Source organism: Oncorhynchus gorbuscha, linkage group LG21 (genome assembly GCF_021184085.1).
Source record: "Oncorhynchus gorbuscha isolate QuinsamMale2020 ecotype Even-year linkage group LG21, OgorEven_v1.0, whole genome shotgun sequence".
Lineage (NCBI taxonomy): Eukaryota > Metazoa > Chordata > Actinopteri > Salmoniformes > Salmonidae > Oncorhynchus > Oncorhynchus gorbuscha.
The window spans coordinates 40,303,210-40,324,626 of record NC_060193.1 but is presented as its reverse complement, the minus strand read 5'-3'; the positions used below and the strand labels follow the sequence as shown (position 1 = coordinate 40,324,626).

General features: G+C 39.8%; 1 protein-coding gene across 1 annotated transcript in view; it reads left to right on the top strand.

Moving 5' to 3' along the window:
- Positions 1-16,508, top strand: part of LOC124007826 (protein phosphatase 1 regulatory subunit 1C-like) — a 31,816-nt gene extending 15,308 nt beyond the window's left edge. Inside the window, exons 3-6 of the mRNA XM_046318606.1 lie at positions 8,264-8,304; positions 10,541-10,607; positions 15,450-15,677; positions 16,027-16,508. Of these exons, the coding sequence (XP_046174562.1) occupies positions 8,264-8,304; positions 10,541-10,607; positions 15,450-15,677; positions 16,027-16,082 (392 nt within the window). The 3' untranslated portion in view covers positions 16,083-16,508. The remainder of the gene's footprint in view (positions 1-8,263; positions 8,305-10,540; positions 10,608-15,449; positions 15,678-16,026) is intronic.
- The last annotated feature ends 4,909 nt before the right edge of the window (positions 16,509-21,417 follow it).

The window sequence follows — 21,417 nt, the reverse complement described above, 5'->3', positions numbered from 1 at the left end:
AGTTCCTTTGTCCATGAAAGAAAATTATTTCACTACCCCCTTCCTTTTTCCATGCAACTTCATCTAAGGATGTGGAGTGAGTTTCCTGTAAACTGTATATGTTATATTCCTTTTCTTTTAGCCATGTAAAGACTGATATTATGTTTTGTAATCTGCTAAACAGTTACAATTATAACTGGCTATACTTATTTCACCCCCTTAACATGACTAGATACTATACTCAGTCTAAATTGTCCATATTTAGTGTTTGTAAAGTTACTTCCATTATGACGGTCAAAACTAGAGCTTTCAAATGTCTGATATTTAGAATTCAAGAAATAGGTTCTAGCAATAATTGTTTTATTCCCTTGCCTGTTTGCCTGTGAGCCAATGCCACAGATGTTAGCAAATTGAGACAAGATATTATGTGTTTAGTAAATCTGAGTAGGTTGATGTGTATGATATTGGATGTGTGAGTGTGTGTACGATGTCTGTATAAGAGTAAGACTATAATGTGTGATGTCCAAATAAATAATAACTATGCCAATTTGCATGGTTGAGTGTCTGTGTGTAACATGTAGTGAGTATGGCCTTAAAACTTCTTCGGGATTGATGTCCTTTCCACGGGATGGTTGAGCTAATGTAGTCTAATGCGATTAGCATGAGGCTGTAAGTAACAAGACAATTTCCCAGTACATAGACATATCTGATTTTGGCTATTGTTTGATTTTGGCTATTGATTGAGGAGAGTGCACAATTTTTAACATGAAAAGTTATTAACAAAGAAATTAGGCACATTTGGGCAGTCTTGATTAAAAAATTTGACCAGAAATGCAATGGTTAGTTGGATCAGTCAAAAACTTTGCACATACACTGGTGCCATCTAGTGGCCAACATCTAAATTGCACCTGGGCTAGAATAATACATTTTGGGCTTTCTCTTGCATTTAGCTGGCTAGTCAGTTCAAATAATGACCATATCATATTATCTTCACTTTAGCTCATTTGTCTTCATTATTAAAGGAAAATAAACTCACATCAAGATCATTATTTTAATGTTAATGGCGAGCCAATTACAGAAATTATCTTATGGTTGTGAGTCTGACAAAATAAAAACATAGCATTCTACCAGAGAATTTTAGAACGTGGACACTTTCTCATTGGCCCAATGTTATATCCTAATTTAACTTTGGTGCAGATAATGTTCTTCACATTACTGTCTCTGGTAAACACATATTATAACAAATAATATCAAAGTATTTGTCACATGTACAAGATACAGAAGGTGTAGTGAAATCTTCACTTGTAAAGACAAGTATTTTGTTTAGGCATGTAGCTAGCTAAGTAGCTAAACAATTAACCATAATCCCAACTCATAACGTTACTACTTTGCATGAATCTGCAGATAGCTAACCAACCAGGTTCAATGTTAGTTAGCTCAGATTAGGTTATAACTAGCAATGCAAATGGCTCTGAGATACAAATAATATTACTATACAGATCATACAAGTAAAGTTAGCTAGTTTAGCTAACAGTACGCTTTAACTTGAAATGAAAATGACATTCTGACAAAATTAGAAATGTATAATATTTGAAAATGTAGCCGTATACATGGATGAACGCTTCTCTCTCTCTGTCACAGATGCCTGGTTGCCCTTAGTTTTCCCGTGGCTAAACCAACTAGGCTTGTAATTTAAAAATGTAACTCGTATTTACAGATGGCATGCAAGTTATTAAGGCACATGAAAGTTCACATGTTCCAGAATTAATTTCTGCCACATTTTCCCAGTTCTGTTTCTGTTACTTAGTTTCTTTTTCCTGAACTGGTTCCAACCTCTGGTTAGGACCCCCTGTCTTTTTTTATTTTACCATTTAACTAAGAACAAAATCTTATTTTCAATGACAGCCTAGGAACAGTGGGTTAACTGCCTGTTCAGGGGCAGAACGACAGATTTGTCAGATTTGTCAGGTTTGTCAGCTCAGGGGTTTGAACTTGCAACCTTCCGGTTACTATCCCAACGCTGTAACCACTAGGCTACCCTGCCGCCCTTGTTATCCAAAGCTGTTTTCAAATAGAGTAGCTCTTTGTCAGGTTGCTGATTCTCTCCTGCCAGATGACATGTCACTGTTAATTCCAGAAATACCAGGGTGGATTCTTAACCGTCATGTGTTTCCTGGACTTACAGTAGTAGACCTGTATCCCTTTCGAGATGGTAAAGATCATTGTGCCGCAACTAGCAAACTAACATGAATTTGTTTATATGATTGCATAGCCATTTCAATCTTGCATGAATTTATTCCATCTCATTTTGGTGGTGCTGTTGAGTCACCGGCTTCATTAATTTGTGCATTGACAACGTGGTCCCTACAGTGACTGTACGTACATACTCCAACCAGAAGCCATGGATTCCAGCCCACTGCAAACAGACATCAATTCAATGTCTATTCCAAGTTGGTTTAACATAATTTAGTTGAAATGAAGTGGAAACAACGTTTATTCAGCCAGTGTGTTCCCAGTGGAGGACGCCGAAAACATTCCTCATGAAGCTTGTTGAGAGAATGCCAAGAGTGTGCAAAGCTGTCATCAAGGCAAAGGGTGGCTACTTTGAAGAATCTCCTTTGTATTTGTATTTTTTTTTTTTTTTTTAAATTTTGGTTGCTACATGATTCCATGTGTTATTTCATAGTTTTGATGTCTTCACTATTATTATACAATGTAATACAAATCAAGAAAAACCCTTGTGTCCAAACGTTTGACTGGTACTGTATATACATCACATCCGGAAGGTATTCAGACCCCTTGACATTTCCACATTTAGTTACGTTACAGCCTTATTCTAAAATGGATTAAATCATTTTCTCCCTCACAATACCCCATAATGACAAAGCAAAAACAGATTTTTAGAAATGTTTGTAAATGTATTAAAACAAAAAAAAAGAAATATCACACTTACGTAAGTATTCAGTCCCTTTACTCAGTACTTGAAGGGGTGGAACAGCTTAATATTGCGAAAAGAATATTGGTTCCATCAATGTAATTGTCTGCATCATTTCCAATCCCCCATATATTTTGGGGGTAAATATATATATATATCCATACACACATGCATACATATACACATATATACATACATATACCTATATAGACATACATACTTTTTTAAAGAATATACCTTTATTATTATTCCCCCTCAAACCCTACCACCGATCCCCCAAATGGTCTAAACTAATAAACACTTCGGCTTTTACCTTCAATTTATACATCTTATACACATTTTACATACACAGTCTATTTTACAATAGTTATTTTTTGTTTGTTTTTAGTCCTTCCTCTATTTCTGATGTCCATCCAGTTTGATTTCTATTTGGAACTGTGCTATTTCACAAAAGTTCTGAACATTTTACAGACCCCGTATGTTTTCCATGTTTTATCTTGCTATTAGTCCCACCCTTCAGCTCCATTCAACCTCTCCCATCTATCTCTCAACATCATCCATTTTGGATTTCTATTTGCCATATATTTTTCAACTGTGCTGTGATGCTTCACAAACGAATTGAACCTTTCTATTCTCATAGCTTCTTCAGATTGTAAATGATATGCAGAGCTGGGAAGATTGTATCCCCCATATATATAATATTCTATTAGTTGCAATAATTTTGTATAATAATTTAAATTGAAAAATTTGAAGTTTTGCATCCGGCGCTGTATTGCGTATCAATTAATAAACTATGTGCCATGGAATGGGTACATCGAAAATCTCTTCCCAACTATTTTGCAATTTATATGGCACAGCTGTCAGTTTGTTGGTCCTGAAATTAAATTGGTATATGTTTTTATTTATCACACTTTTCTTTAACCATTTATGTTCTTTAATACAGGGCCGACATACAAGTTCCTTACTTTTTTCCCCTTCTACTCACCTCTTCCATTTTTGTGGTAATGCTGCAATTAATTGTTTGTAATTTTGGGTAGAGCAGACATTTCCATATGACTGTGTTAGCTGCATGTGTGACATAACTCCGCCAGTCCTATTTATGATATCATTCACAAAAGTTATACCGTTTAAAAAAATGTATTTAGTATCAATTAGTATATTTGAATTTAACCACAATATTTGTTGTATAATTCATTCTGGCTTTTCAGGTGGATTAAACAGAAATTGCAACCAACTTTCTAAGGCTTATTTAAAAAATAAAGATATTTTGGAGATTATTTCCTTTTCAAACAATCGAAAGTGAGCCGGTGTAATCTGATTAAAGGGGAAAAGGCCCTTCTTGAACATAGGATGAGACATTCGTACCAATTTACTAGAGAACCAGTTTGGATATAAATTTAACTTTTGTATGACTGATGCCTTTAGTGAGAGGTCTAATGCTTTAATATTTAATCATTTCTGCCCTCCGAATTCATATTCGTTATATAAATAGGCCCTTTTAATTTTATCTGGCTTGCCATTCCAAATCAAATGGAATATTCTATGTTCATATAATTTAAAAAGCATGTCACTAGGCAAAACCATAAGCAAATAGGTCAACTGTGATATGACTAAAGAGATAATCAGGGTGATTTTTCCACAAATAGACAGGTATTTTCCTTTCCATGGTAGCAAGATCTTATCTATTTTTGATAACTTTCTATAAATATTTATTGGAGTGAGATCATTTCTTTCTTTTGGAATTTGAATACTGAGTATGTCCACATCTCCATCAGACCATTTTATTGGTAAACTACATGTTAATGTAAAATTTGCATTTTTTTTGTGATCCAATACATTATCATAATTTGGTTTTAATCCATAGAGCAAAAGTGTCTAGATCACCTATGAGGCCATGGAGAGACTCTAATTGTGGTTTTAAAAGAAAACATGAATCATCTGCGTACAATGACACCTTAGTTTTTAAATGACGGATTTCTAATCCCTTAATATTATTGTTTGATCTAATCTTAACAGCTAACATTTCGATGGCAATAATAAATAGATATGCCGTTAGTGGACAACCTTGTTTTACTCCTAGAGAGTTTAAAACTTTCTGAGATGTAGCCATTATTTACTATTTTACACCTAGGGTTACTATACATAACTTTAACCCATGTTATAAGAGATTCCCCAAAATTGAAATATTCTAGGCATTTATATATAAACTCCAGTCGTACTTTATCAAAAGCCTTTTCAAAATCAGCAATGATCTTGTCTTATTATCTCCAATGTTTCGTCCATGTAAAAAAAACCTGTCTGATTAGGATGAGTAATATCTGACAATACTTTTTTAATTCTATGCGCCAAGTATTTTGCTAGCATTTTTGTGTAAGATTTTTGTGTAAGAATTTTTTTAATGGACTGGATCTTTAAAAATACCACTTGGGTCCTGTTTCAGTAATAATAATATCAGACCTTATTGTTGCGTGTCTGATAATCTACCATTTATATAGGAGTGGTAAAAACATGCTAATAATGGTTTTGTATACTTCCACTGGTATGCCATCCAGACCTGGAGTTTTCCCATCCTTAAAGGCCCCAATTGCATCAAGCAGTTCCTCCTCTGTAATTTGGCCTTCACATGAGTCTTTCTGTACAGATGTTAATTGTACAATATTATTAGGAAAAAAATCCATACAATTAGTTTCAGTTAGTGGAGATGGAGGAGCCTAAAATGAAAACATATTCTTGAAGTACTTTACTTCTTCTTTCAAAATATAATTTGGTGAATCATGCGTGACTCCATCATTTGTAACAAGTTTTAATAAAAAATTTGGTAGCATTTCTATATTGAAGATTAAAAAAGAATTTGGTGTATTTTCCCCCCATATTCCATCCAGTTCCCTTTATTTTTATAATCTATTACACTGGATCTTCCTTGAATAAGTTCCTCCATTTCTTTTTGTTTTTCCTCTAACTTATTCCGTGCCTCTATGCGACCGTTTTTATTGATATCTAACTGTACTGTCAGTCCTTCAATTTCCTTTGTTGATATGGACTATTTTTTTCTAAATTACTTTTGTTTTATTGATGAGTACTGAATTGCATTACCTCTAAAGACATACTTAAAAGTGTCCCATACAATAAGGGGATCTGCTGTACCTATGTTATGTCTGAAAAGTATGTTATAAATTGTTCCGTCCTAGATCTAAACAATTTATCATCTAGTAGGCTTTGATTACATTTCCAATATCCTTGCCCACGTGAAATTTCAGTAAGAGTAATATACAGCGGGGAGAACAAGTATTTGATTATCTGCCGATTTTTCAGGTTTTCCTACTTACAAAGCATGTAGAGGTCTGTAATTTTTATCATAGGTACACTTCAACTGTGAGAGACGGAATCTAAAACAAAAATACAGAAAATCACATTGTATGATTTTTAAGTAATTAATTTGCATTCAGACCTCTAAATGGGAACACCTGCAAAATCGGCAGTGTATCAAATACTTGTTCTCCCCACTGTATATGCCAATATATATGCCTTTACTCAGTACTTTGTTGAAGAATCTTGGCAGCGATAACAGCCTCGGTTCTTCTTGTTTATGACACTACAAGCTTGGCACACCTGTGTTTGGGGAGTATCTCTGCTGATCCTCTCAAGCTCTGTCAGGTTGGATAGGGCACGTTGCTGCACAGCTATTTTCAGGTTTCTCCAGACATGTTAGATCGGGTTCAAGTCTGGGCTCTGGCTGGGCCACTTAAGGATATTCAGGGACTTGTCCAGAAGCCACTCCTGCATTGTCTTGGCTGTGTGCTTAGGGTTGTTGTCCTGTTGGAAGATGAACCTTCGCCCAGTCTGAGGTCCTGAGTGCTCCGGTGCAGGTTTTCATTTCTCCCTCGATCCTGACTACTCTCTCAGTTCCTGCCACTGAAAAACATCCCCTCAGCATGATGCTGCCACCACCATGCTTCACCGTAGGGATGGTGCCAGGTTTCCTCCAGACGTGACGCTTAGCATTCCAGCCAAAGAGTTCAATCTTGGTTTCATCAGACCAGGGAATCTTGTCCTTTAGGTGCCTGTATGTGTGCCTTTTATGTGCCTTTTACTGAGGAGTGGCTTCTGTCTGGCCACTCTACCATAAAGGCCTGATTGGTGGAGTGCTGCAGTGATGGTTGACCTTCTGAAAGGTTCTCCCATCTTCACAGAGGAATTCTTGAGCTCTGTCAGAGTGACCATCGGGTTTTTGGTCACCTACCTGACCAAGGCCCTTCTCCCATTAATGCTATTTTGGCCGGGCAGCCAGCTCTGAAAGAGTCTTGGTGGTTCTAAACTTCTTCCATTTCAGAATGAAGAACTGTGATGTTTGGGACCTTCAATGCTGCAAACATTTTTTGGTATCCTTCCTCAGATCGGTGCCTCGACACAACAGTTTTGGAGGGAGTTCTGTCGTTTGATTGGTGCGTCCGTCAGTCTCTCTTCCGGGTTTCATCCCCAGTCTAACGGTCAAGGGCCGCCACGCAGCCTTTCTTTCAGAAACCCTGCGTCTTGGGCAGAACAGCTCCCCTGGGCAGAATACGCTCACACCCGCTTCCTTCGTCTGCTACCGGGTTATCTCCGTTTCAGAGTAGTCTGTTACTCCTCATCCCCAGTCTAGCGGTCAAGCAGAGAGGGCCTCTGAGCTCCATGGACAATTCCTTCGACCTCATGGTTTGGTTTTTGCTCTGACATACACTTTCAGCTTTGGGACCTTGTATAGACAGGTGTGTGCCTTCCCTGTCCGGTCAATTTAATTTAACACAGGTGGACTCCACTCAAGTTGTAGGATTATCTCAAGGAGGATTAATGGAAACAGGATGCACCTGAGCTCAATTTTGAGTCTCATAGCAAAGGGTTTAAATACTTATGTAAATAAGATATATCTGTTTTTTATTTTTAATACATTTGCAAACATTCTGAAATCCTCTTTTCGCTTTGTCATTTTGGGGTATTGTGTGTAGATAGATGATTACATTTTTTGGGGAATGAGGCTGTAACTTAACAAAATGTGGAACAAGTCAAGGGATCTGAATACTTTCCGAATGCACTGTGTATATTATATGATGTTATATTGTATACTTCTTGATCAAGGGTGTAAATAATTTAGTAGGTGATTGGATGTGCAAAAATGTTATTCTCAATGCTGTAGACATTTCTAGAAGTCAGTTATGCTTCATGCATGTTTAGAATGAAATGGAATCTATTTTTGACCTCTGGGCTGGAATACAACTTACATTGGTAAGATTCCCTTTTCATATATATGTAATTGTAAACTGTATGCCCACCTCCTTTTCCAAAACAGTGTGCTTGTTTCCCTTTTTCTTCTAGAAGCAGATGAGAAGCTGACAACAAGCAGCAGTATGGAAGCTGTAAGTAAAGATATATGTACAACTATATTTGGTATAGGGTGAAGTTGGCCCAAGACACTGATCTTCGGTCAGTTCTTCATTTTTGCCACTGGTGGTTAAGGTTAGGATTCGGAGAGGGGAAGCTGATCCTAGATAAACTCAGCAAAAAAAATTAATGTCCTCTTACTGTCAACTGCGTTTATTTTCAGCAAACTTAACATGTGTAAATATTTGTATGAACATAACAAGATTCAACAACTGAGACATAAACTGAACAAGTTCCACAGACATGTGACAGAAATGGAATAATGGGTCCCTGAACAAAGGGGGGGTCAAAATCAAAAGTAACAGTCAGTATCTGGTGTGGCCACTTGCTGCATTAAGTACTGCAGTGCATCTCCTCCTCACAGACTGCACCTGATTTGCCAGTTCTTGCTGTGAGATGTTACTCAACTCTTCCACCAAGGTACTTGCAAGTTCCCGGACATTTCTGGGGGGAATGGCCCTACTAGCCCTCACCCTCCGATCCAACAGGTCCCAGACGTGTTCAATGGGATTGAGATCCGGGCTCTTCGCTGGCCATGGCAGAACACTGACATTCATGTCTTGCAGGAAATCATGCACAGAACGAGCAGAATGGCTGGTGGCATTGTCATGCTGGAGGGTCATGTCAGGATGAGCATGCAGGAAAGGTACCACATGAGGGAGGAGGATGTTTACCCTATAACGCACAATGTAAAGATTTCCTACAATGACAACAAGCTCAGTCCGATGATGCTGTGACACACCGTGACGGACCCTCCACATCCAAATCGTTCCCGCTCCAGAGTACAGGCCTCGGTGTAACACTCATTCCTTCTACCATGAACACGAATCTGACCATCACCCCTGGTGAGCGACTCGTCAGTGAAGAGCACTTTTTGCCAGTCCTGTCTGGTCCAGCTACAGTGGGTTTGTGCCCATAGGCGACGTTGTTGCCGGTGAGGACCTGCCTTACAACAGGCCCTCAGTCCAGCCTCTCTCAGCCTATTGCGGACAGTCTGAGCACTGATGGAGGGATTGTGGCTTCCTGGTGTAACTTGGGCAGTTGTTGTTGCCATCCTGTACCTGTCCCGCAGGTGTGATGTTTGGATGTACCGATACTGTACAGGTGTTGTTACACGTGGTCTGCCACTGCGAGGATGATCAGCTGTCCATCCTGTCTCCCTGTAGTGCTGTCTTAGGCATCTCACAGTACAGACGTTGCAGTTTATTGCCCTGGATAAATCTGCAGTCCTCATGCCTCCTTGCAGCATGCCTAAGGCACATTCATGCAGATGAGCAGGGACTCTGGGCATCTTTCTTTTGGTGTTTTTCAGAGTCAGTATAAAAGCCTCTTTAGTGTCCTAAGTTTTCATAGCTGTGACCTTAATTGCCTACCTTCTGTAAGCTGTTGGTGTCTTATCAACCGTTCCACAGGTGCATGTTCATTAACTGTTTATGGTTCATTGAACAAGCATGGGAAACAGTGTTTAAACCCTTTACAATGAAGATCTGTAAAGTTATATGGATTTTTACTAATTATCTTTGAAAGACAGGGTCCTGAAAAATGGACGTTTCTTTTTTTGCTGAGTTTATGTACCTTGGGAAACTTCACCCTGGACTATTGTCTGAATGTATAGGGGGAGGATTCGGACTTTTACCATCATCTACGACATTCACACCCAATCCCAAACTGATTTCTAACAACTAGCCCCTAACCCCCTAGGTACTTGTTTATATCTTTCAGGATTGGAGAGGTGTAAACATAAACAACATGGCCAAAATTTCAAGACTATCATGGCAGCAAAGTTTAACAATGACCATATTGCTTACACCAATTCAATCCTTCTAGATCTACATGCAACGCAGAGGGGTAAGGCCTATGGGTTAGATTGGGATTGGAGGCTATCGTCAGGCGCCAGGGCTCCCTTTTTGCAGGTTTTTACCAATGTGACATGCTGTGGATTATTGCCATGAGAAACCTTCTGATTCATGAACAATCATTGTTGACCATTGTGTTATTGTTTATGTTGTGCAATACTAGAGTCTGATAGACTTCCTTCTCCTAGACATCATTTCAGTAGTCCTCTGGGAGGTTCTTTTATGGAGGCACATGGTTTCTTGAGAGGTTATTTTATGGAAGCACGTCTCACCCGGTACTTTTGATTCTTGTCATCTTGAAATAGCTGGAGTGAAACTAGATCTTTTTATTTGGTTTACTTTCTCTTCCCATCAGCTCCAGGGTGCAAATTTGTCCCCAGCACAGAGGAAGCAGAGCGCCTTCATTCCGCCAACTGTGAAAGGTACCACCATAATGCCCACCTCCCATCAGCCATTTCATGTGTACTCTAATATTTTCTACTAGATACACACCAGAACAGGAGTATGAGGGTATTCATTCTAAAAATGCAATATATTTTCATATGATTTGCCCTTTTTTTAAGGGGGAGGGCAATTGCAGCAATTCGACCATGAAGGCCTGATTCACGCAGTCTCCTCTGTTCAATTAATGTTGAGATATGTCTTTTACTTGAACTCTGTGACGCAGTGATTTGTGCTGCAATCTGAGGTGCAGTTAACACTAATGAACTCATCCTCTGCAGCAGAGGTACCTCTGGGTCTTCCTTTCCTGTGGCGGTCCTCATGAGAGCCAGTTTCATCATAGCGCTTGATGGGTTTTGCGACTGCTTTCAGTCGTATTGACTGACCTTCATGTCTTTAAGTAATGATACACTGCAATTTCTCTTTGCTTATTTGAGCTGTTCTTGCCATAATATGGACTTGGTATTTTACCAAATAGGGCAATCCTCTGTATACCACCCCTACCTTGTCACACCACAACTGATTGGCTCAAATGTATTAAGAAAGAAAGAAATCAAAACAAATTAACAAGGCCCACCTGTTAATTGAAATGCATTCCAGGTAACTACCTCATGGAGCTGGTTGAGAGAATGCCAAGAGTGTACAAAGCTGTCATCAAGGCAAAGGGTGGCTACTTTGAAGAATCTCAAATATAAAATATATTTAGATTTTTTAACACTTTTTTGGTTACTACATGATTCCATAAGTGTTATTTCATAGTTTTGATGTCTTCACTATTACTCTACAATGTTGAAAATAGTACAAATAAAGAAAAATACCTGAATGAGTAGGTGTGTCCAAACTTTTGACTGGTACTGTATATATTATTACTATTACTATTATGTTACACACACACACATATATGCAATACCTATAATTTATTTGATGTTGGAGGTCATGCTGATTACCCTTTACATAACTGTGATAGAACACAATAAATCATCTTTATAATAAATCATGCTCTATACTCTAGAACTGATGAACTTAAACAACATGGATTGGACCATAGTCTCTTGCAAGTCCCACAAATGCGGAGGCAGTTAGTGAAATAACACAATTCATATAAACAGGACAGAAATACCATTGGACTCAAATGAACCATCTTCTGCAGAGCCATTACCTCAGCTGTGAAGCAAAGAGAAATGTGGGTGTTTTTTCAAAGAGGTAGGGGGTGAGCGCTAGGATCTCCATGCTGACTCACTTTAACAGAGCAGCTCATTCCTGGAATAGTTGTGCTGCTTAACGCTAAATGCGTCTTTATCTCTGTTATTGATCCAGCCAGAGTGGGCATGCAGTAAATGGCTGCAAATGGACTGGTGGTGCACGCCCAAGGCTGAGTTGTGTGCAGGCACTTAGCTAGCTACCATGAGCCGCTCTGTAACAGAGCTGTAATGGACTTCCAGTTGCTCGGCTACTGCGGGCATATCAAGTGCTTGAGCATCAGTTAATTACAAATACTTTTCTGTTCAATGCAATGGACACCGTTTTAAATGGTTCATGATGAGTATTGTAGCAATGTGTCAAGGAATGTGGTGTCTTGGGTGATTAGTTAGTTGAACCAAATAGTGGAATAGGTTAATATGTTGTATCTTTATTATTTCACCTTTATTTAAGCAGGTAGGCCAGTTGAGAACAAGTTCTCATTTACAACTGCGACCTGGCCAGGATGAAGCAAAGCAGTGCGACAAAAAACAACAACACAGAGTTTCACATGAGATAAACAAAAGTACAGTCAATAACAATAGAAAAAGCTATATATAGTGTGTGAAAATGGAGTAAGGAGGTAAGGCAATAAATAGGCCATAGTAGTGAAGTAATTACTATTTAGCAAATTAACACTGGAGTGATAGATGTGCAGATGATGATGTGCAAGTAGAAATACTGGTGTGCAAAAGAGCAAAATAAAGTAAATAAAAACAATACGTGGATTGAGGTAGGTCGTTGGATGGGCTGTTTACAGATGAGCTATGTCCAGATGCAGTGATCGGTGAGCTGCTCAGATATCTGATGCTTAAAGTTAGTGAGGGAGATATAAGTCTCCAACTTCAATGATTTTTGCAATTAGTTCAGGTCATTTGCAGCAGAGAACTGGAAGAAAATGCGGCCAAAGAGGTGTTGGCTTTGGGGATGACCAGTGAGATATACCTGCTAGAGCGCGTGCTATGGGTGGGTGTTGTTATGGTGACCAGTAAGCTGAAATAAGGTAGAGCTTTACCTAGCATAGACTTATAGATGACCTGGAGCGAGTGGGTCTGGCAACGAATATGTAGCGAGGGCCAGCTGATGAGAGCATACAGGTCGCAGTGGTGGGTGGTATATGGGGCTTTGGTGACAAAACGGATGGCACTGTGATGGACTGCATCCAGTTTTCTGAGTAGAGTGTTGGAGGCTATTTTGTAAATGACATCGCCGAAGTCGAGGATTGGTAGGATAGTCAGTTTTACGAGGGTATGTTTGGCATCATGAGTGAAGGAGGATTTGTTGCGATTCTAGATTTAATTTTGGATTGGAGATACTTAATACGAGTCTGGAAGGAGAGTTTACAGTCTAGCCAGACCCCTAGGTATTTGTAGTTGTCCACATAGTCAGAACTGTCCAGAGTAGTGATGCTAGTCGGGTGGGCGGGTGCGGGAAGCGATCGGTTGAAGAGCATGCATTTAGTTTTACTAGCATTTAAGAGCAGTTGGAGGCCACGGAAGGAGTTTTGTATGGGAATGAAGCTCATTTAGAGGTTTGTTAACACAGTGTCCAAAGAAGGGCCAGATGTATACAGAATGGTGTCATCTGTGTAGAGGTGGAATCAAGGAATCACCCGCCCGCCCGCACCCGCAGCAAGAGCGACATCATTGATATGTACAGAGAAAAGAGTCAGCCTGAGAATTGAACCCTGTGGTACCCCTATAGAGACTGCCAGAGGTCCGGACAACAGGCCCTCCAATTTGACATACTGAGAAGTAGTTGCTGAACCAAGCGAAGCAGTCATTTGAGAAATCAAGGCTGTTGAGTCAGCCGATAAGAATACGGTGATTGACAGAGTCAAAAGCCTCGGCCCAGTCGATGAAGAGGGCTGCACAGTACTGTCTTTTATTGATGGCAGTTATGATATCGTTTAGTACCTTGAGCGTGGCTGGGGTGCACCTGTGACCAGCTCGGAATCCGGATTGCAGAACGGAGAAGGTACGGTGGGATTCGAAATGGCCAGTGATCTGTTTGTTAACTTGGCCTTCGAAAGGCAGGGCAGGATGGATATAGGTCTGTAACAGTTTGGGTCTACAGTGTCTCCCCCTTTGAAGAGGGGGATGACCGCGGCAGCTTTCCAATCTTTAGGAATCTTGGACGATACGAAAGAGAGTTTGAAAAGACTAGTAATAGGTGTTGCAACAATGGCGGCCGATAATTTTAGAAAGAGAGGGTCCAGAATGTCTAGCCCAGCTGATTTGTACGGGTCCAGGTTTTGTAGCTCTTTCAGAACATCGTCTATCTGGATTTGGGTGAAGGAGAAGCTGTGGAGGCTTGGGCAAGAAGCTGCAGGTGGTGCGGAGCTGTTGGCCGGGGTTGGGGTAGGCAGGAGGAAAGCATGGCCAGCTGTAGAGAAATGCTTATTGAAATTCTCGATTATCGTGGAATTTATCGGTGGTGACAGTTTCCTAGCCTCAGTGAAGTGGGCAGCTGAGAGTAGGTACTCTTACTCTCCATGGACTTTACAGTGTCCAAAAACGTTTTGGAGTTAGAGCTACAAGATGCAAATTACTGTTTGAAAAAGCCTTTGCATTCCTAACTGACTGTGTTTAATGGTTCCTGACTTCCATGAAAAGTTGCATATCGCGGGGACTATTTGATGCTAGTGCAGTTCTACACAGAATGTTTTTATGCTGGTCGAGGGAAGTCAGGTCTGGAGTGAACCAAGGGCTATATCTGTTTTTAGTTCTACATTTTTTGAAAGGGGCATGCTTATTTAAGATGGTGAGGAAATTACTTTTAAAGAACAACCGGGCAACCTCTACTGACGGAATAAGGTCAATATCCTTCCAGGATACCCGGGCCAAGTTGATTAGAAAGGCCTGTTCGCAGAAGTGTTTTAGGCAGCGTGATGAGGGGTGTCGTTTGACCGTGGACCCATAAAGGAAGCAGGCTATGAGGAAGTGATCGCTGAGATCCTGATTGAAAACAGCAGAGGTGTGTTTTGGAGGGCAAGTTGGTCAGGATATTTATGAGGGTGCCCGTGTTTACGGATTTAGGGTTGAACCTGGTGGGTTCCTTGATAATTTGTGTGAGATTGAGGATATCTAGTTTATATTGTTGGACTGCCGTGGTGTTAAGCATATCCCAGTTTAGGTCACCTAGCAGAACGAACTCTGAAGATAGATGGGGGGGAAATCAATTCACATATGGTGTCCGGGGAAGAGCTGGGAGCTGAGTGGGGTCTATAACAAGTTGCAACAGTGAGCAACTTATTTCTGGAGAGATTCATTATTTCAATTAGAAGTTTGAACGTTTTGGGCATAGATCTGGAAAGTATCATGTAATGGTGTGTGCGTTTCTCATATGGCTCATTCCTCTGATACTTCTCTGTTGCCATCACACTCTTAATTATGCTTTTATTTACGACCCTTATTTCCCCCCTTATTTTCAACCAAACTACAGTTTATCTCCTTGGTTCAGTTTCAAAGACCCCTCAAAGATCCACATTAGCAGATTATAATTAATGAATGTTTAAAATGTATTAGCTCAGCTGTCAGCTTCCCACCATAGGCGATGCTTCTGTCTTCCCCTGTCGAGTTCAGAGCTACAGATGGTGATGGACCAAAACCTTCAGAAACCGGAACATCTGGAAGAGGGCCTCTGTGAAAACACTGACCAGCTCAGCCCAATCACAGCCCAGCACTATGGCAATACTGTCCAACAGGCTAATCATAACGGGCCTGATGAGCCAAATGGCAATGAGCTGTATGCCAATCATCTACTGCTAACCAATGGGGGCCTCCCAGTCGCAGACAGCAACTGTACTGGGGGTAAGTGTGGCTCAGTGTTTTCCCGCTGTCCCTCCTCACCTTAAAAACAAGGAAACTATTTGAAATCTCCATGTTTTCACAAAGGACACTAAGTTATTTATCACCTGCACCATCATCCACAAAACAGCAGTTTTAATCTTCTCTATACAAAATATCATAAACACATAATGAAAATATAATAAGGATCAAGATGGAAGATGTAAAGTGTACTCTCTATTCCTCTTCAGATTTTGGGGGAAGGGATGAATTTTCCAACATGTTACTAATATGTCTCTTTTCTCTTTCTCTCCCTCTTTTGTTTTCATTATTACCATTATTATTGTCATTATCATATTTGTGTTACTATTAGAGACTTCTACAAGTCAGCAGAGCAATCTCTCCAGTCCCACGTCTATCTCTCGATAGCGTAACTCTGTTTTGTCTTTCTGTCTATCGCTTGTTCCTGGGTTGTGTTCATTAGGGCATAAAACGTCGCAAAAGGTTTTTGCAATGGAAAACGACAAGTTGACATAGTACTTCCCCCATCTCTTTAAGCTTTAAAAGTTTTACTCTGTTTTGTGCCTACTGAACAAAACCCTGGTCCTCTGTTTCCTCTTGTAATTATACAATGGTTGTTATCCCTGGAAGTTATGTTTCCATAAACCATACAGCTCCAGCTCTCCTGGTGTATGAAGAGTCTCAGAAGTGTATTATTTGATTATTTTCATTGCTTATCCAACTGGATGTTACGTCATTTATGTAATTATTGAGGTCTAAGACATCATTCAAATTGCATTTTTGTTCAGAAAGCTTTCTGGTTTGTTTGTTAGTTTTTAGTCAATTTATACTGTAGTTGGTCTCTTGGTATTAATATGTTGGTATGTACTGTTCTTAAGATGTATCTTGCAAAAATGAATGGAACTTGTTCAAATAAAATGTGTTTTATGAAATGCCACATAATTCTCTGGTACATTGAAATAAAACATGGATTCACAGTACAGTAAATGGATAGGGGCCCAACTAGCACAGCAACACCAGGAAAATACCAACGTCTGGCCTTGGTGCGCATGAGTCAGCATTCCCATAGCTGTAAAAGCACAAACAAAACTTCTAGCACCTGACACAAGCATAAAACAAGTCATATAGATTCCAATTAGAGGAGTGAGAGAGAGACAGAGACAGAGAGACATAGACTGACTGACTGACTGACTGACTGACTGACTGACTGACTGACTGACTGACTGACTGACTGACTGACTGACTGACTGACTGACTGACTGACTGACCAACCAACCTACTGACCGACCGACCGACTTACTCACTTATGGGACCATGTTAAGGACATACTTTTACGCACCTCTGACCCTCACCAGTTGGGACACTCTGTAGGAAGGCAAAAAACCTGACCTCTGATCTCAGAGCAGTAGGGATAGACACATTCTTCTCCTTATTGGGCCAATAATGGCTCAGTTCTTTGAGAGCACTACGTCAGCTCTGACACTAAGTAGAGAACAGGGGTTTAGGTTTCTCTAAAGAGGGCAGTGTATACCATAAGTACTCCAGAAGGGTGGTGGGTGACATCATGGAACAATTAGATGATTCCCAACAGGAGGGTTATTATAAGTATGCTTCTGTCCGTCTTAGGCCTTGATTCAATCAGATCAAGCATTAACCAGCGATAGCCGACACCCTGTAACTGCGTTGGAGCTGTCAAATATGAGAGCAGCTGCTCATGGTCATTGTCACAAAGCCACACTCATCCCACACGTGTTAGAAGTTCAGAACAAGAAAGTGTAGAATATATAGAAATAATGAGGATTTCTATTAGCCTATTTGAGGTCTAGATTACATCTGAAATTCCAGTGTTTTCCCTTGTAAACATGGTTGTGTGGTATTTCTCTTAATGCGACTCTGTGCAGTTAATAGCAATGTCCACTTTAAGTATAATGTATAATATTTGACAGAACTAATGCAGTTCCACCTCTGACACTGCCATAACATTGGATCTAACTGAATAGTATGCGGTATCTGTCGTATATACAGTACCAGTCAAAACTTTGGACATCTACTTTTTCAAGGGTTTTTATTTATTTGTACTATTTCCTACATTGTAGAATAATAGTGAAGACATCAAAACTATGAAATAACACATATGGAATCATGTATTAACCAAAATCCTGATGACAGCTTTGCACACTCTCTGCATTCTCTCAACCAGCTTCATGAGCAATGCATTTCCAACAGTCTTGAAGGAGTTTCCACATATGCTAAGCACTTGTTGGCTGTTTTTCCTTCACTCTGCAGTCCAACTCATCCCAAACCACCTCAATTGGGTTGAGGAAGGGTGATTGTGGAGGCCAGGTCATTTGATGCAGCATATTCACTCTCATTGGTAAAATAGCCCTTACAAAGCCTGGAGGTGTGTTTTGGGTAATTGTCCTGTTGAAAAACAAATGATAGTCCAGCTAAGCGCAAACCAGATTGGATTGCGTATCGCTGCAGGATGTTGTCGTATCCAAGTTGTTTAAGTGTGCCTTGAATTCACCAACAGTGAAACCAGCAAAGCACCCCCATACCATCACACCTCCTCCTCCATGCTTCACGGCGGAAACCACACATGCGGAGATCATCCGTTCACTCACACCGCGTCTCACAAAGACACGTCGGTTGGAACCAAAAATCTCCAATTTGGACTCCAGACCAAAGGACAGATTACCACCGGTCTAATGTCCACTGCTCGTGTTTCTTGGCCCAAGCAAGTCTCTTCTTATTATTGGTGTCCATTAGTAGTGGTTTCTTTGCAGTAAATCGACAATGAAGGTCTGATTCACGCAGTCGACCCTGAACAGTTGTTCTTGAGATGTGTCTGTTACTTGAACTCTGTGAAGCATTTATTTTGGCTGTAATTTTGGAGGCTGGAAACTCTAATGAACTTACCTCTGCAGCAGAGGTAACTCTGGGTCTTTCATTGCTGTGGTGGTCCTCATGAGAGCAAGTCCTTAAAATGTTCCGTATTGACTGACCTTCATGTCTTAAGGTAATGATGGACTGTCATTTCTCCTTGCATATTTGAGCTGTTCTTGCCATAATATGGACTTGGTCTTTTACCAAGTAGGGCTATCTTCTGTATACCACCCCTACCTTGTCACAACACAACTAATTGGTTCAAATGGATTAAGATGGGAAGAAATTCCACAAATTAACTTTTAACAAGGCACATCTGTTAATTGAAATGCAATTCCAGGTGACTCACTCATTAAGCTGTTTTTTTGGTTACTACAAGATGCTATATGTGTTTTTCCATAGTTTTGTCTTCACTATTATTCTACAATGTAGAAAATAGTAAAAAGAAGTAAAACCGTTGAATGAGTAGGTGTGTCCAATATTTTGATTGGTACCGTATGTTTATAAACAGTGTATGCACGTTAAAGGGGAAGTTCAGGATTTTACAACTTGGCCCACTGACTACCCTGAAAGCATAAGAAAAACTGTGATCTGTGGTTTTGTTTTCTTTACAACCATTACATACATCAGCTAACTTTAACGTCCGCTAGCTGACAATCAATGACAGTGATAAAGGGATATTGTGAGAAAGAATATCATCACTAACATCAAACCAAATAAGTTGATTTGGCCAAGAGATTTTGTCAATTGGACAAGTGGCCGTATCACTCCCAGGGTGTTTCTCACACATCAGTCAGAGTATGAGTCTAAATCAATGTATGCAAAACTAAGCATGGAGGGCAGTTCTCTGATGTGTACTCGGCTTGTACACATTTCGAAGTATACATCGATGCAAGCCTCAATGAAAAGTATGGACAGAAATATGATGCATGAATATGCATGAAATATGAAATATAATATAAAACTCAAACAAAACATATAGTGAAATCCATGGTGCCCATTATTTGGGCTGAAATGAAAGAAAATAAATTCAGGCTTTGGAATAAAATGTTGCCCATTCATATCTCACATGTTGCCTGACTACAATATTTTTTTTTTGATACATTAATAAATATATTGTTTTCATTTTGGAATGTTTACCTTCCTACAATACTCACGGTAATGTGAGTATATCGCAATCCCATAGTCCTGTAAGTCAATAGGGCTAACTTGCTACAGTTGGAAGTTTACATGCACTTAGGTTGGAGTCATTAAAACTTGTTTTTCAACCACTCCACAAATTTCTTGTTAACAAACTATAGTTTTGGCAAGTCGGTTACGACATCTACTTTGTGCCTGACACAAGTCATTTTTCCAACAATTGCTTACAGATTATTTCACTTATCTTATCACTGTATCACAATTCCAGTGGGTCAGAAGTTCACATACACTAAGTTGACTGTGCCTTTAAACAGCTTGATTATGTCATGGCTTTATAAGCAGCTAATTGACATAATTTGAGTCAATTGGAGGTGTACCTGTGAATGTATTTCAAGGCCTAACTTCAAACTCAGTGCCTCTTTACTTGACATCAGCCAAGACCTCAGGAAAGAATTGTACACTTCCACAAGTCTGGTTCATCCTTGGGAGCAATTTCCAAATGCCTGAAGGTACCACTTTCATCTGTACAAACAATAGTACCGAAGTATAAACACCATGGGACCTCGCAGCCGTCATACCGCTCAGGAAGGAGACGCATTCTGTCTCCTGGAGATGAACGTACTTTGTGCGAAAAGTGCAAATCAATTCCAGAACAACAGCAAAGGACCTTGTGAAGATGCTAGGGGAAATAGGTACAAAAGTATATATATCCACAGAAAAATTTGTCCTATATCGACATAACTTGAAAGGCTGCTCAGCAAGGAAGATGCCACTGCTTCAAAACCGCCATCATTTTTTTTTAAACTTCAGTTTGCAACTGCACAAGGGGACAAAGACCGTACTTTTTGGAGACATGTCTTCTGGTCTGATGAAACAAAAATAGAACTGTTTGGCCATAATGACCATCGTGTTTGGCGGAAAAAGTGAACCACGGGAGTGGCAGCATCATTTTGTGGGGGTGCTTTGCTGCGGGAGGGAGTGGTGCACTTCATAAAATAGATGGCATCATGAGGGTGGAAAATTATACGGATATATTGAAGCAACATTTCAAGACATCAGTAAGGAAGTTAAAGCTTGCTCGCAAATGGGTCTTTCAAATGGACAATGACCACAAGCATACTTTCAAAGTTGTGGCAAAATGGCTTAAGGACAACAAAGTCAAGGTATTGGAGTGGCCATCACAAAGCCCTGACCTCAATCCTAAAGAACATTTGTGGGCAGAACTGAAAAAGTTCTGCGAGCAAGGAGGCCTACAAACTTGACTCAGTTACACCAGCTCTGTCAGGAGGAATGGGCCAAAATTCATCCAATTTATTGTGGGATGCTTGTGGAAGGCTACCCGAAAAGTTTGACCAAAATTAAGCAGTTTAAAGGCAATGCTACCAAGTACTACTAGAGTGTATGTAAACTTCTAACCCACTGGGAATGTGAGGAAAGAAATAAAAGCTGAAATAAATCATTCTCTCTACTATTATTCTGACATTTCACATTCTTAATATAAAGTGGTGATCCTAACTGACCTAAGCCAGGGAATTTTTGCGAGGATTAAATGTCAGGAATCGTGAAAAACTGAGTTTAAATGTATTTGGCTAAGGTGTATGTAAAATTCATACTTCAATTGTAGCTATCCACAAGAATTTGTAGCTACCGTTAGCTATCCATGAATAATTGACAGCTAGCTAGTCATCTACCTAGCATTCCATTAGTTTTGGTTTGC